Here is a 16,934-nt window from a genome sequence, read left to right as displayed (position 1 = left end):
ACAAAAGGCGGTGCCTCTAGCTCCGTTGGAGCCAAGCCAGAGAAGGAGACAAACGTGCCTTGCTGGCTGCAGCCCGCTGACCCTGCGGCCAAGCCAGGCAGCACCCTGGCCCCGGAGAGGACAGAAGTCGGGGAGGAGCTGGTGGCACTGCCGGCAGCTGAGTACCCCAATGAAGCAGAGGATCCTGAGACCACGGACCCCGATCTGGAACTCTGGTAGGAAGTAGCCCAGGGAAACCAGACTTCAGTTTGGTGGTGGTGTGGCTTAACAGCCAGTCAGTGTGTTGTGGGAGGATCCCTGCTGACCCAGCGGTGGGACACCCCACCACTGCTAGGGCCCTAGGCTGGGATGCAGTGTAGTCGGGTGGGCTTCTGCCCCGCTACTCCTGGGGTGGCAGACTCCCCACCACAGAGTGCTTGCTAGCTCTCCCCTGCCTAAGGGTTAGAGCTCATAGACTGCTTTATTGTGCTGCCTGCTACTCATTAGCCCAGCCTGCCTGAGGGCCTAATCCCTATTGACTATTTGGGGTCCTGCCCTGTTACGAAGGCAGGAAGGGCCATGATCCCAATGACTAGTGAGGTGGTGTGGCCTCCCTCTGACCCATAGGGGGAGGGATGACCGCAACACCACTACGATAACCTTTCTAAAACAGGAGTTAATGAACTGGCAAGAGTGTGCATTCTTGTAACCTAATCCTGGCCACATATTAAATAGTTAATGTTTAGTAACAGCTTTTAAAATGTAAAGCTCTATGTCGATGCTACAATGCATTGTATATCCTGATAAAAAGGAATATTAAAATCATTTTCCAGCTGAGATTTCTCTCTGAGTTCTACACAAAAAGACATGGTATGATTTCCTCCGCGATTACCATAACTTGTATTTATCAACATCCTTAAAGACAAGACTTGTTCATTTGAACCAGGACCTGCCTCTAAATATTTGCTGAGATGAAGAAAAGTCTTTACTGCTAGGCAATTAGTTCATGCAAATATTTATCTATCAGCTATTCCTAGGCTGTCAGAACCCAGGTTCTCTGCCACAGTCAGTATGAAGAACAAATATGTTGCAAACAACCAAAGTTTGAAGCAGTGATGCTATGTTCACTGATCTCCTGTGCATCGGGGCAAGTTTTCCAAGGCAGTCCTAATGCTTATTCAGGAACTCTTTCTTGGGTCACCACCTGCACCTTTTTGGTTTGCTGCTGCCTGCAGACCAATGACATAAATAAGAAGGACACTGTGCACTTGTATCACCCCTTCTTTTGGAGATCTCAGTGGTTTAACAGACACTAAAGCTGGAACTGCCAATGAGGCTATGGAAGCTAGGTTCCCATCTCCAAACCCACCAAGGCCCCTTTGAAAATGCCAGCCTTAAAGCTCAACCTTGCAACCCCTGTGTGAGGTAAGGGAGCATTATTATCCCTATTTTGCTGAGAGAGAAACTAAGGCACAGGCTAGGCAAAGATACCGCCCAAGGTCACCCAGAGCTGGAAATAGAGCCAGAGTTCCTGATTCAGCTCCCTGGACTTTAAGCACCTTCCCATGGGAAATCTGCCTAATTCTGAGGCAGGTGCAGTATCTTTTGGACCTTCATCCTACAGGCCCCTGTAGCTGGCAGGGCCCCCACAGTGTCCTGCCCAGCCACACCCCATTGGTGGCTCTAGATCCCTGCTCTTGCTATTTTGAGGGCATATGTGATGTAAGTAATGCTCATGCCTCCATGGGGGTGAGGGGAGGGAGTGTCTCAGCATAGGGATGAATTTGACCACAGGTAGTCCACAGCATGGTTCTCACATGGATCTCAGACAGGATATCCTGGCACTTACTGTTGTTGTTAAGAACTAGTGAGAACCTCTGTTCATTTTACTGTTGCCCACCTGCTATTTAGTATCATACAACAGGTAAACGGAAGACTCAGAAATAGACAGATGCCTCTTTGAGGCTTACCTCATTCCTTCTGCAGCCATCTGATCCAAGTTAGGAGTGTCCTTGGTTTCTGCCCAGTTGGCCCCAAGATCCCCCCATCCAACATCATCTGCCAAAATGACTATGAAATTAGGCTTGTTCTGAACTGTTCTCTTCTCACCCAGACAAAGATCTGAGAGGTGATAGAAAAGCCCAGCTAAACAGCCAGCCAGCAGAAGAAGCATTTGCAGGAACAGAATCTCCATGGTGTCAGGCGAACGCCATCTGGAGACCTTTAGTGTGCGTGAGTAGACGGTGGTGGCCTATTCCTGCGGCATGCTCATTTGAGAACTTCCATTGTCGTGCTTTCCTCAGATGTGAGTCAGCTGTTTATTGCCACCCAAAGCAGCCCTCGGATCAAATTTCACATCTTTGGATGGTGCTGAAGAGACGAGTCACAAAACTGCGGTATTGACTTTTAATCATTTGGAGATCGACTGAACCATAATCTTCCTCTCTCTTTTCCATATGCAAACAGCTGACATGCTAAGTGAGATCTTGTAGGAAGTCACAATAATCATATTGTCATTTAATAATTGTGGGTTTTTGCAAAATATGCAATTAAAATAATGTCTTATTAATATACGGTTTACTTGTTTTTTTCCCCAAGCTTCTTTATCCTAATTACAAACTGTCCATACGGCATGCAATTTTATAAATTACTTAGTCCCAGGAACCATGCAATTTAGATTACTGGTGTTTACAGGAGAATTCTCTATTTTGCCTTGTAAAGTGATGATGCCCATTCTTCAAAAGACTAGACAAAAGTTGAAGTTAAATGATGTCGAACTGTTCTTTGAATTCCATAAGGGGGACACCTTTATATTACAGCAAATGTTCCTGTGCAAGAAAAACAAGAGACAATTAGCACTGGAAAGAGTTAAGCTTTTAGACCCTAATCCTAGTGAGCGTAAGAATTGTTTTTCTATTGCAGAGACATATCCTTTGCTTTTCAAACACAGCGGTTGCAATTTTGCTGTCAAATTTAAGGTTGCTGTAACTCAACTGATAACTACTCCAATGCCTGGAAACAAACGCAGTGCCCATTTCCCCTAATCACCACATATCAAACCTACATACTCTGTATAAACAATCAAGCCTGACTTCTTCTTATACAGTTAAGAATTGAAGATCACTGGAGAAGTAATTTTGCCTAAATTTGCAATGTGATCTCACAGTTGATCTTCGAGCATGAGGTCATGAGTTCAAAAAAGAATTAGGTAAGTTCCTGCAGGACAGGTCCATCAATGGCTATTAGCCAAGATGGTCAACCCCATTCTCTGGGTATTTCTAAACAGCTGACTGCTAGTAGCTAGGATTGGAAGACAGGGGATAGATAACTTGTTAATTGCCCTGTTCTGTTCATTCCCTCTGAAGATCTGCTACTGGCCACTGCTGGAAGACAGGATTCTGGGATAGATGGGCCATTGGTCTGACCCAGTATGGTGATTCTTATGTTCTTATGTCATGGGGTGTTACTAATCTGCATTGCAGACAGCAAACAGGCAGATAGGATTTATATGCAGACTTTCCACAATTTTTAATAATTTACAAGGACTAAGGTCAATTAGTAAAACTCAATTTAAAAATTAAACCTTATTTACACTGAATAGGCCCACTCCTCACGCTGAGCCAGAACATCACACGCTTCCTCTTCTGGAATAGCAGCTTATCCCATGAGCAGTCCTGTTGATATCAGTGGGATCACTCAAGGAGTTCTCTACATGAGTAAGGGTGTCAGAATTTAGTGCACAGAGAGCAGTGCTGGGCTCACAAACACAGGGCAGGGCAGGAGAGGCTGGAGAGAAGCTGATGTAGTGGCTGTGTGCTGACAGATCGTCACGGAAATCAGGGTGGTAGCTGGGGGCAGATTTGGTCCAAGGTGGCTATAGGAAGGCATGTAAGGCAGAACTAAGGGACCAAATGCCTGTAGCGCTGTCTAGAGAAACTGCCTAGAGTTCTAGTTGGGGAACATGTTGAAAGTTACGGTTTAACTAAACTAATCAGCCAAGATTTACCAAAAATGAGCTGATGCCTAAGAAATCAGTGTGAATTTCATGAGACAGTAACAAGAAATGAGGTGGCAGGAAGCTCCTATAATTTACAAGCCTTCAGGCTATTTATAAAAAACCATCAGCACAAGGACTAATCTGCAAGGACAACAAGAATGATATCAGAGAATGAGACATTCGATTGGGCAAAGAACTGGCTTTAATATCAAATACAGAGAGCACTGAGTATGAGCAGCTTGAAGTGGACAGAGCAAGCTAGCTGAGTCCAGCTAGGGCCAGTATTATGACAGATGTTTCCAGTTGTGTATCAATGCCCTTGAGAAAAGAATGTGCAGCTGATGATACAAAACTTGACTCAGTCAACACAACTGAGGAGGGCAACAAAATTAAGAATGATCTAGATAAACTCAAAGGAAGAGTAAATAAATGAATAATAAAAACCAAAAGGACCATGAGATGCAGGGTAAAGAGAGAAAACACAACAAACACCATGTGTAGGTCAAGATTTCAGCAGCTGGCAGTGGGAAATAAGTCATAATTTCCCAGTCAAATTCATTACTAAGTTTAAAAAGTCTTAGGGCTTCAGTTCAGATCAGCATCTTTCTTTAGTCTTCTAACTTACAATAAAAAAATCATCATCATAAATATAACCTTGTGAAGTTATTTAACACCTTTCATCTGAGGCTCTCAAAGCTCTTTACAGACATTCATTCATGAAGCGTGTGAGGTACAGGACAGCCCTCCAGATGCACAGACAGTCTAAGTGATTTGTCCAGGATCACACATGAGCCACTGCCTGAGCCAAGAATAGACCTCAGGAGTCCTGACTTCCATTCGTGTGCATTAACCACAAAACCACAGTCATTCCCTGGTGTATTACACTACCAAAAAGAACCTCTATCAGACAGAGAGCTAGATTAGATTGGTACTAAATTTCCTTCACTTCTGGACAGAATTCCCATTGTAGTGAAACTGACTTATGGAGGCAGAATTCCTTCAGAAAGAAAGTTTTGAACGAATGAGCCCAAATTATTTCCTGCACGGCTCCGCTGATGAAAGTTTTTCCGTTGATGAAAGTTTCTCCGTTGATGAAAGTTCCCTGACAGATTTTACTGGTTTTCCTATTATCAGCCTCTGGGCTGAGTTGGTTGTTTTAGTTAGGTTTTTTTTTTCTCCTAATGAAAAAGGAAGCATCAGAAATAAGTAGGGACATGATACTCTCTTTTCTCAGGTGAAAGCTGCTGTAGACTGCCGTATGCTGCAGAGCTTTTTAAACATTGCCTTGTGTACACAGAGAAACATCCCATAAAGTTTGCCAACTTCCATTGAAAAAAAATATTCCCAGAATAAAATAAACCAATTCTTATAATCTTTTCATAAAATGACTCTGGTTCCAATCAGCCTGAGGGATAGCAAACACTATCAGGTGTCGTATTTGCTACTGTGAACAGTTTCCCATGACGTAACCTCCAAGTGCAAATTTGCCAACACCAAGCGTTCCAGAATCTTGAGACAGGCTTTGAAATCACAAGATTTTAAAAATGAACAAAGGGGGTTCTTGTTATTTGCTTTCTGGATTTTGAGCTTTTAGGGATCACTTTTTCAAGGTTTTCCCTCAAGCATGAGGGCTAGGCTTGCGTTGTGACTTGCAACAAATAGTTGGACTATTCTTTTAGCCATTTTCTGTTTTTTGTCCTGTGCCGCCCTGGGTTGTGAGTGATGGTCAGGCCGAAGCATGAGTCTGTGCTCAGTTTATTCTGTTTTTATGTGGCTTGTTTGGCAGGAGAATTTTGCTGCAGTGCATTTGGGGTGCCAGCCCTTGTGCCCTGTACCCCTCCACTTTGGTGGGGCTGCCCTAGAGTAATAGAGGTACGGTCGGTCTCCCTACTATCCGCTGTACTTCGCTGTCATACATGTGGCTAGGATGTAATGGGCATGGAGAGTTTCTGCAAACCATGCTTTGTGTGTCAACTCAGAATGTCAATATGATTTCTTTTCTGGTGTTTTTAGGGAAACCAACGCTCCCTGATCAGATACTGAATGAGATCAGAAGGCATATAGAGGTGACCGAAGTAGTGCAGGCAATGTATGACGCAAAGCAGAGATAGGCAGGTCATGTAGTCCGCAGGCAAGACGATAAGTGGACAACCCACATCAGTGACTGGATCCCCAGGGACCACAAGCAACCGCTGGGCAGACTGAAAATGCGCTGGGCCAGTCCCATGATAAAACTCTTTGGCCAAAAATGGAAGGAACATGCTTGCAATGAAACAGAATGGTGTGGCGTCGACTTGCATTTGTGGAGGGATGGACAAGGACAAGCTGGACAAAGGTGACAAAGGTGACGAGGGCTACAGACTTATGCTTTTATTTAAAAAAAAAAGAAAGAAAGCTGACATTCTCATGTAATCCCGTGACTCCAGAAACATGTCTACACTAGAAAGGCTTTGCTGGTATAGCTACGCTGGTACTGTATTGCACTAGCAAACCCTCCTAGTGGAGACATAGCTCATACCAGCAGAAAAAATCTTTTGCCAATATAGCTTATGCCATTCCCCAAACAAAACAAGCTATCCCAGCAAAAGGACTTTTTTTTGTCAGTATTACTGTATCTACACTAGAATTTTTTTGCCATTTTATAAACATTGTAGAGAATCACATCCTAATCGACATTATTATACTGGAAAAAGTACCTAGGGTAAACCTGGCCTAAGTGTTTGGAAGATTGGGGTTAAAAGCAGCAGCAGCTGAAGGTTATTAGCCTATGCAGGCTGGTTGTGGGTCTGTATGAAATAAGCTGGTGTCCCTCTTCCAATTCCCAATAATGGGCAAGTGTCCACTACACAAAAAAACAACTGACCTTCTTAGGCAGGATTCTGATCACATTTACACTGGCGTAAATGTGGAGTATTCCACTAACTTAAGTACAGGGACTCTAGATTTACACTGAAGCAGCTGACAGCAGAATCCTGTCCCTTGTTGACTCCCCTTTCACCCATGGTCAGGGCAGGGTGGCACATTAGGAGGTCAATGCTGGGGGAAGCTGACACCAAGGCTGCAGTGGATAGACTTGTTCTACGGACAGAAGGCTCTGGTCTCCAATGCAGGTTCTAACACCCTTCAAAATTGCTACATTCCTTTTTTTTTAAATATCTTGAGGATTTTGTAACCACTTTTTTAAAAGTCCACGGGAAACTTGGTCACACTCACAAATCACCTCTTCTACCATAACCAATTCTTAAACTATATTTGAGTCCTTATTGGAAACAGTGCCTGTACTTATCAGAGAGGAAGATCACACTGATACTATTGTAAAAGGACTGAACTAAGAAATGTGGTTTGTTCAAGGCTGTTCAGAAAACCCTACTAAAAACACCAGAAAAAAAATCATATTGACATTCTGAGTTGACACACAAAGCATGGTTTGCAGAAACTCTCCATGCACATTACATCCTAGCCACATGTACGCCGGTCTTCCCATTCTAATAGCACAGTAAGTCAGCAAGCAAAGTAACGCTGAGCATCATGAGAAAGAGCCTAATCTGCATTTCAGAGTAACAGCCTGTGAAAATGTATCCTTTTGTGCAATAATGGTGCAAAACATGCAACAGCACTCCTAGTTGAAACTGCCCAAGCAAGGTATCTTTTAAAATTGTATCGATGAAAAACAAACCCTGCTGGTAAGATACTTCTGCTAATAAAAGAGCTTATGGCTTTGCCTGATAAATCTCATCTAGCATGAGTGACCTACCGCAATAATACAATGCCACACCCTTGCCTGACCAAACTAACTGCACCTCCATCCCAGAGCGAGCCTGAACTTTTGCCAGATGTGTTGATTGATTGTAAGGAGGTAAGTGGGTATAACATGGCTAACACAAGCAATCCGAACCATTTTCAAAGGACACTGTCTTCTCTGTAATTGAAAAGGAAAAAGTCATTTGAGGCCTATGTCTGTGCATTAGTGTCTGATCAAATTGCTTGATCCTCTGGGCTCTTAGGGTATGTCTACACTGCGGCTGGGAACATGCCCATAGCGGGGGTAGGTAGAAAGGCAGTAGCTATGACGGAGCTAGGGAGCTCAAAATAGTCATGTGGCCATTGTGGCACAGGTGGCAGCGGGAGCTAGCCACCCGAGTTCAGAGCCGCCTGGCCCTCTGGGTATGTTTTCAGGCAGCCAACCCGTGACACAAAGTCCACAGCTCTTTTTAGTACACTAGCTTGAGCAGAGCTAGCACATTGTCTCTCCACCCCAGCTGGGAGGCTTGCTCCCAGTTTCAGAGCACATAAACCCTCAAAGGCCATTAACGGAGATGTGGAACAAAGTACAAAGAAACCTAGACATGCCCACGTGGCAGATAAGCTAGGCCAAGTTTTCCCTCCCCAGTTACCCTGACCAACAACCAGTCATGCAAACTCCATGTTCAGCAAAGTACTATATAGCATGTGCTTTTCCCGTTGACTTCAGTGGGATTTAGGCAGGGGCTCCAGTGCTTTGCTTAGTAGGTGGGGTACTCAAGCACATGGTTATGTGCTTCATTGAATCAGAGCCCCCGGCTGAGAAAACAATTGTTCAGAGGCAAGAGGGGGAGGGGTGTCTCACCAGCTCAAAATGCTGCAACCCAGCAGCAAATTCCCCTGCCACAGTGACTCCTTAGAACCACTGCAGAGCTTCCTGAGGACCAAAACTCCACTCTCTTCAAAACGAGACCAGGACAGTTACTGAATTCTGGGGGCTGCGGTTGGCTGTCCTAGCTTGAGCTTTCCTTGACTATCTAAAAATACGTCACTCCGCATTGTTTGAACATAATTCCTTCTTTAACTGCTGTATGATTTGGATGACTGCACACGATTCTGCCTGAGGTTGCATATCTGAAGACTGCACGTTTAAGTGCACGGGGCGGCCACTGTACGGTTGCCACCATAACAAGCTGAGTGTATGGAAGCCTGAAGCCACTGCTGAGCTTGCCCATCCCTACACAGTTCAGTGGCAAGGCATCAGAAGGCTTTAAAAAGGTGTAAATTATAAATGTGTCTTTATGCCGCATCCTTCAGTTTCTACTAGGAGAGAGAAATGCCGCCCATAAAGCAGCACTTTGCCCAGGTCTACACTGCAATAAATGATTCTTGAACACCAGGGAGCTATATTTTAATAGTGAGGTCAATTCGAGAATCCCCTCCTCAGAAGAGAAGTTGTGCTGTGCTGTGACTAATTAATGGCCACCGTAAAGTAAATCCAAGCAGGTTGGGCCTAGCCAGAGGGGAGAGTAGTAAATGTCTGTATGGTATTTATTTATTTACCTGTACAGAAAACTGTGTCCATTAAACGTCATCAGTCTGCTCTGGAGAGAATGAGTCTTTGGGCCACTGTGAGCTGATCTCTACACAATTCCAGACTGGCCTGGAGAACTGAGCTGTCAGCCAGAACCCAACAACGTGACCCCTTTGCACTGTGCACCTGATCAGCCAGCTATGGAAGAATCTGCCTCTTTAAAGCACAGAGGCAGGCTTTTCTGAGCCTGCTTGGTGAGTCCCCCTGAAGTCAGTCCCAAAGGCCTCAGTGACTGACCATCTCCACTACTAAATCTCAGACCACAGGGCGCATGTTGAGCTAATGTGGGTCTGCAGCCCCAAAGAAAGTTTAAATCGGGGAGTAGAGTGTATACCTCAGCCCGAGTCCCCTGGCTTCCAAGCCATTATGTGGGTACCCTGGGGCTGAGCAGGCCCTTTGACCGGCCTGAAGCGCATGGGCAAGCCATGGAGTGAGGTGCTAAGCTGGTGATGTGGTAGGAGTGCTCCCTGCCACAAGGGAACCACAGGATTCCCAGGAGGGAATGCAGAGTGGAGAGGAGGAGCTGGGTTGGGTGGGATGAACCAGGGGAGGAATGGCTAAGAGCCAGACACCTCACACTTGTAAATGAACTGCCCTTTCGCCAGACACCAGCCAGTGCTGAACGCTGTTGCCCACCTTCCCACAACTCCCCCATCTCCAAACAGCTCAATGGCCTCCCCGGCCACATCAGCATCCAATTAATTTTATTTTCCCACCTGCTTTCAAAATTACCCAAGAAGATTCTCCAGACTGCTCAAAAGACCACCTGCCTCTCTCTCCTCCCCTATCACATTGTGCACCGTCTCTCACCACTGCTGGGGCAAGAGCCTGCCCCCCTGCAGCTGCTGCAATCTGGTACAGCCTTCCTTCTCTCCATCATCCTCAGACCTCACCCAAAACTGCGCATCTCCCATTTCCCTTATTGCCCTCCGTGAAGTGTGAGACAAAGAGGGCAATAATCTTTTACTGGACCACCTTCAGTTGGTGAGATGGACCGACACAGCTACAACTACACAGTATACAACAACCTGCGACGCGTCGACAGTTTGCATGAACAACACTGCAAAATAAAGTGGGAGGGAAAGTATCAAGGAGAGCAAAGGAAATGAGCAGAAATAGGGGGAGGAGGAGGCAGGCAGACGTGTGGAAAAGGACAGATGGATGAGCAAGGAAGAGTTCAATCAATCGAGAGGCCAGACAAGGACAGGGCTGCATTCAAGCTTTGCCCAAAGGAAAGGTGATAGCCCTATATTCTTTCTTTTTGTTCTTTATTCTAAGAACACTAGCATGTTATTTTCTCACCTGGAGCAACACATCTCTTCCACTGCCTCAAAACTACTTGCACTGTAGCCAACAGGGTGAATGGGTGGGAGGATAGGGCCATGAACTCTTCAGAAAGGTCCTTTTCATCCAAAGGTTTTGACATACGCTGATGTCTTCAGAGGCTCTTTGAAGTCAAAGAGAGTTGCCAACTGAAAGTTAATGGGAGTTCCATGAGCTGCTAACTGAAGTTAAAGAAAACTCAGATTGTTTCTCAATAACATATACCTCTGTGTATGTGTGTGATCATTTACTACCTCTGATCTGAGTGATAGGGACTCTGGAGGGCTTTACCCACTGAGAAATTATACATGCCATATGAGATGCAATGAGCACTGCAGAATGACTTCAGAACTGAATGAAGATCTTGATTTATTTCCTAATTTTTGAAAGTTTATAAACCAGATTCCTTAAAGTTCTTCTGAGTCCCATTTGAACTAGACAGAGTTATTTGTGTGTTGTAGTTTTATATTTATATTACCATGGCAATCTGGCAAGTTTCCACAGTCCATAAGTACAGCAGAGCAAACAAGATACGGTTTTTTATCCCACTCTGGACTGAATGAAGTATTCCTACCCCATGTCCTATGTAGCTGCAAGCCTCATTCCAGAGCCCGGCAGCTGCAACATAACGCCATTCTAGATCACCTGGCCAGAGCCATCCCACCACCCCTGGGGAAGGTTGCCGTAAACTCCGCCATCCCCGGAACCAACAGCCAATTGCAACCGGATATCGTCATCACCAGTGAGGACCGGAAGAAGATCATCATGGTAGATGTCACCCCGGCCTTCCACGATGCCCAAACTCGAAAGATGTAGAAATACACCCCTCTGGCCAAAACCTTGAGAGCTAAGGGTTACCAGATTCGGACACACGGACTGACTGTCAGAGCCTTGGGTGCATGGGACCTCAGTAACGAGCGAGAGCTGAGAGAATGCAGAATCGGTCAACAGTACGCCCAGCTGATCTGGCAACTCATGGTGTCGGACGTCATCAGGTGGTCAAGGGACATATACATAGAACACATCACCAGACATCGGCAATACCAGAAGGGATGAGCTGGCATGCTGGTGAAAAGCGCAATCAGGAAAGTCTCTAACATACTTTAAGAACATAAGAACGGCCGTACTGGGTCAGACCAAAGGTCCGTCTAGCCCAGTATCCTGTCTACCAACAGTGGCCAATGCCACGTGCCCCAGAGGGAGTGAACCTAACAGGTAATGATCAAGTGATCTCTCTCCTGCCATCCATCTCCACCCTCTGACAAACAGAGGCTAGGGACACCATTCCTTACCCATCCTGGCTAATAGCCATTAATGGACTTAACCTCCATTAATGTACCTAGTTCTCGTTTAAACATCGTTATAGTCCTAGCCTTCACAACCTCCTCAGGCAAGGAGTTCCACAAGTTCACTGTGCACTGTGTGAAGAAGAACTTTCTTTTATTTGTTTTAAACCTGCTGCCCATTAATTTCATTTGGTGGCCCCTAGTTCTTGTATTATGGGAATAAGTAAATAACTTTTCCTTATCTACTTTCTCCATATCACTCATGATTTTATATACCTCTATCATATCCCTCTTATTCTCCTCTTTTCCAAGATGAAAAGTCCTAGCCTCTTTAATCTCTCCTCATATGGGACCCGTTCCAAACCCCTAATCATTTTAGTTGCCCTTCTCTGAACCTTTTCTAATGCCACTATATCTTTTTTGAGATGAGGACACCACATCTGTACACAGTATTCAAGATGTGGGCGTACCACTGATTTATATAAGGGCAATAAGATATTCTGCATCTTATTCTCTATCCCCTTTTTAATGATTCCTAACATCCTGTTTGCTTTTTTGACTGCCTCTGCATGCTGCATGGACATCTTCAGAGAACTATCCACGATGACTCCAAGATCTTTTTCCTGATTCGCTGTAGCTAAATTAGCCCTCATCATACTGTATGTATAGTTGGGGTTATTTTTTCCAATGTGCATTACTTTACATTTATCCACATTAAATTTCATTTGCCATTTTGTTGCCCAATCACTTAGATTTGTGAGATCTTTTTGAAGTTCTTCACAGTCTGCTTTGGTCTTAAATATCTTGAGCAGTTTAGTATAATCTGCAAACTTTGCCACCTCACTGTTTACCCCTTTCTACAGATAATTTAGGAATAAATTGAATAGGATTGGTCCGAGGACTGACCCTTGGGGAACACGACTAGTTACCCCTCTCCATTCTGAGAATTTACCATTTATTCCTACTCTTTGTTCCCTGTCTTTTAACCAGTTCTCAATCCATGAAAGGACCTTCTCTTTTATCCCATGACAATTTTCCTCATGGATTGTATTTCCTAAAGGGACAACCTACCTAATTCTCAATTACTGAGGGACAATCGCCACTCATTGATATATTTTGCTTTCCACAATCAAATCTCTGTACACTTTTCATGAACGATGTACCCGAGTATTCAGATTCTAATACCTAAACTGTATTGTTAAATCTATTTATCTAAATGTGGGTTATTGCTGATTATGTATTCTACGTATCATATTTGTTTTAAAAACAAACTTTGTATTTGTGGATAATCTAAGTACTAGAACGAGATGTGCAGATATTCTTTTCTCAACCTATGTTTTATTTAATTTTTTTAACATTAGCTTTAATAAAAAATTTAAATCTGTTACAAGTGGGCAAAAGTCATTGAATGTAAACACAAACAGCAATGATTAATGGTGCAAGGCTCAAGAATTCAGAATAAGAGCCCTGCTTTAAGTTCACAAACAATGCGTGTGTGTAGAGGGACGCTGAAATTTAAAAAACGAGAAGAACTAGAATCTGATTTTATCAAGTACACAGTATGTTCACTTAGAGAACAAAGCACCGAATACCAACATGGATACACAAGGTACATAACGTGCCTCTTTTAATTTAATTTTTCAAGCCCAAAAGGTTCTTTTTCCAGAGGCTAAATAACAGTCTGAAATACAGACTTCTTTGGAGACAGACTCCAAAGAATGGACCTTTTTGAGTCAGGAAAGCTCATCACATCATCAACCAAGTTCACTTAGAAAGCAAAAGCTGAATGCTGGCACAAGATGCCAGACTGGGCAGCTGCTAAGATTCAAGCATTCTGTTTAGCCACAGAACAAGCAGAACCAGCATCGGTAGAATCTGTGCATGCCTCCTCGTATGGCTCAGCAACATACCTGCCAATGATCCTGGTTTGGAGGAAAGTTTCTCATTTTAGTCCCAAGGTTACCCTCATTCCACAAAAATTTGGTTTCCCCTCACTTTATTCTGAAAAATTATGATTTAAGAACCGTGGAGCTGAGGCTACCGAGTTATTTACTCTACAGCAGCTTTTGCCAAACTCTGTGTTGCAACTCCTAGAAAGGGTCATAAAAGGGTGCCAGGGCCTGGCGAGATGTTAAAAAAAGAGGAAAGAAAAGAAAATGTAAGAAAGCCAGAATATGTGCCAGTTGAAGAGGCTCCTGTCTTGCAGGGCTGGCTGGGCTCAACTCCCTGCTCCAGGTGTTACGGCTTTGCTCATGGTGCACGGACTCATAACGTCACTCACTCAAATTTGGCTCAATCATTCCTCCATTAGAGGGGCCAGGCCAACCCTGCGGGGGGCTGTGACACAAACCCACACACCAGGGACCAGGCTGCAATGCCCAGAATGGGGACCCAAGCCTAGCTAGCCCTGCAGGACAGGAGCTACCACTGCCAGGCGAGCACAAGGTGGGCTCACTCTGCAAACCTCCTGCTCCGCCACGGGCAGAACCTGTTTTTCCAGCCTTTAATTTTCCAACCCCATCACCACCTCTCAGACCCCTCGAGGTCACGTTATCTGACATGAGCCCAAAGGAGGTCACAGCATGAAAAAGTTTGGGAGCTACAGCTCACAGAAGGAGCCATGAGGCATTTTACATTTCTTACATGGATAATTTTGTTGCATCGCTCATCTGGGTCTTTGTCACACGTTGTATCCCACGTTTGGGCCATAGCAGGGTGAGGGTTACACCCAGCAATGTGCCTCAGCCTCAATGGTCCAGTCAATCTTTTGACTCTGCTTTGAGGGTATCATCTAAGTTCATGACCAGGGCACCTGTTGGATGGTTCTTTGGGCAACTGGACTGAGACCAACAAACATGTTTCCGTAGTGTCCACATCCTGTTTAAAGTTCAAAGCAGCTAAGTTCTTTGGGACAGTTTGTTCTGCGTTTGTACAGCACCTGGCACAACAGGGTCTTACGCCATGACTAGGGTTCCAAAGAGTTACAACAATACAAACAAACAAACAAACAACAATATTATCTGTAAGGTAATATTTTATGACCTATTTTATGATCAGATCCTGCCTATTTTATGACCAGATCATTTTTCTTTGACATGATAACCAAGGGAAAGCTTTAAAACAATTAACAAAAAGTTATGTTTTTTCTAATGATTAAGAGTGAAATCCACACTCAGGCTTTTAGTCTGCTTGTTAAGGCTGCAAAAAGAGACCTACCATTATTGTGGCACTAAAAAGGAACAGAAATAGTCCAGGGATGGCCAACCTGTGGCTCCGGATTCGCACGCGGCTCTTCATAGGTTAACATGCTGCTTCTTGCATAGACACTGACTCCAGGGCTGGAGCTAGAGATGCTAACCTTCCAGTGTGATGGGGAGTGCTCAGTGCTCAACCTCCTGCTCTGCCCCCCAATCCACCCCTTCTCCTGAGCCTGCCATGCCCTCACTCTTCCCCCCTCCCCACTGGAGCCTCCTGTGCAAGGCATAACAGCTGATCACGGGGGGGGGTAGAGGCATGGGCAGGGAGTGGGAGGCACTGATTGGCGGGGCTGCCGGACAGGCAGGAGGCGCTGGGAGGAGGTGGGGAGCTGGTGGGGGGCTGCTGACAAATTAGTGTGGCTCTTTGGCAATGTACATTGGTAAATTCTGACTCCTTCTCAGGCTCAGGTCGGCAGCCCAAAATAGTGGTTAAAAATAATTAAATTAATGACTGTATAGTCCCTGGAAGATGAAGCACTTGCAGGCGCTAAGCATTAGTATTAAAAGAGCAGCTTACCAGATTCCCTCCTCCAGCCACAAGTACTCCTGTTCTTCTTGCGGAGCCAAACTAACAGGGCTGCTACTCTGAAACCTCCAGTTCTGCTGCCTTACAGCAGGCTGGGGCTGCTGTTTTGCACTGTTACACGCACTATCCATAGGATCCCGTCTTGCATGGCTTTCTAAACTGCAGATGCCAACTGTATTTGGGAATGAAAGAAAAGGTCGGATGCAGCTGTTTCAAAGCAGGCATCAAACAGAGTGCGTGTAGGGGGGCACCCACTGCTTCCTTTGCATTACACACTTAGCCCTTCTGTCTCCTTTCCACACAGAGAGGAAGGGCCCTTCTCTAAACAAACAGGATGCAACATGGACCCTCCAAAACGGTGCAGGGCTTGAGAGCGAAGTGGGGGGTGGCCGGCTGAATGGGAGGGTGCAGGATGAAGTGAGCGCACCACAAAGCGCTCCCATTCGTCAATCCGTTTTGGCTACACGCTAAATAACATGCGACTCTTCCTACAGCCCGAGCCCCTTACACGCAGCACGGGTGACAAGTGAACCCTCTTTTCCCGTTCTTCCACCGTTAAAGGCGCGTCAGCATTAGCAAAATCACCCACTCTGCACGTCCACGCAGTAAGATTTAACCCGCCCCACGCCGCGAGAGTCTGCTTAACCTTTTGCCCAGAGGGCGAGTGATTTTAGTTTCGGCCAGGGCAGGCGAATAAAATATAATTCTCCTTTTTCCCAGCCCGGAATGGGAGTCAGCAAGCGAAGCATTGAAAATTGCATAACCATTCGGCCCGGCCGGGTTTGTTGCTGAACCAGGAGAAGCAGCAGCACCGTGCTCCATCCCCAGCCTCCCTGCCCGCACAGTTAACACAGCCACCACCCAGCTCCGGCACATTCAGGGGTGCAGGCTGCAAACTGCTGACTCAGGGGGAGACCCGTCCGCTTGGCTCTCTCCTGGGGGGGGGGGGGGTGCTTCTGCCATGCAACGGGAGCCATCGTCATGGGCCATTGCAGCAAGCAGCGCGCGGCTTCCGGCGGGGACACACACAACACACACACACACACACCCAAACTGGCAGAAACCTGTTCTGCCCGGACCAGCTCCAGTCAGCGGCAGCTGCACGAGCTGGAACCTGGGACGCGCTCGCGCCACCGAGGCGGAGGATGCTGCTGCCGGGCTCGCGCCCGCCGGGGACCCGAGCGCGAGGAGGCGCTTCCAGGGTTTCCTCTCCCCGGGGAGGCGGGGGGAG

The 16,934-nt window shown here is 45.7% G+C and overlaps 1 protein-coding gene across 6 annotated transcripts in view; it reads right to left on the bottom strand.

The window, feature by feature from the left end:
* ARSG (arylsulfatase G) overlaps positions 1-16,934 on the bottom strand; it is an 81,100-nt gene that overhangs the window by 45,933 nt on the left and 18,233 nt on the right. For 5 of the 6 annotated variants that reach the window (XR_007768988.1, XM_050920657.1, XM_050920654.1 and 2 more), the window contains exon 2: positions 1,950-2,807. The exons of the other annotated variant lie outside the window; for it this stretch is intronic. Coding sequence is in view for 4 of the 5 variants with exons in the window: in XM_050920657.1 (XP_050776614.1) it covers positions 1,950-2,173 (224 nt within the window). In the remaining variant the exon portion in view is untranslated. The remainder of the gene's footprint in view (positions 1-1,949; positions 2,808-16,934) is intronic. 6 annotated transcript variants of the gene reach the window in all.

This window comes from Gopherus flavomarginatus, chromosome 12, assembly GCF_025201925.1.
Source record: "Gopherus flavomarginatus isolate rGopFla2 chromosome 12, rGopFla2.mat.asm, whole genome shotgun sequence".
NCBI lineage: Eukaryota > Metazoa > Chordata > Testudines > Testudinidae > Gopherus > Gopherus flavomarginatus.
Note: the sequence above shows the minus strand (reverse complement) of the source record. Positions and strands in the feature narration are given on the sequence as shown.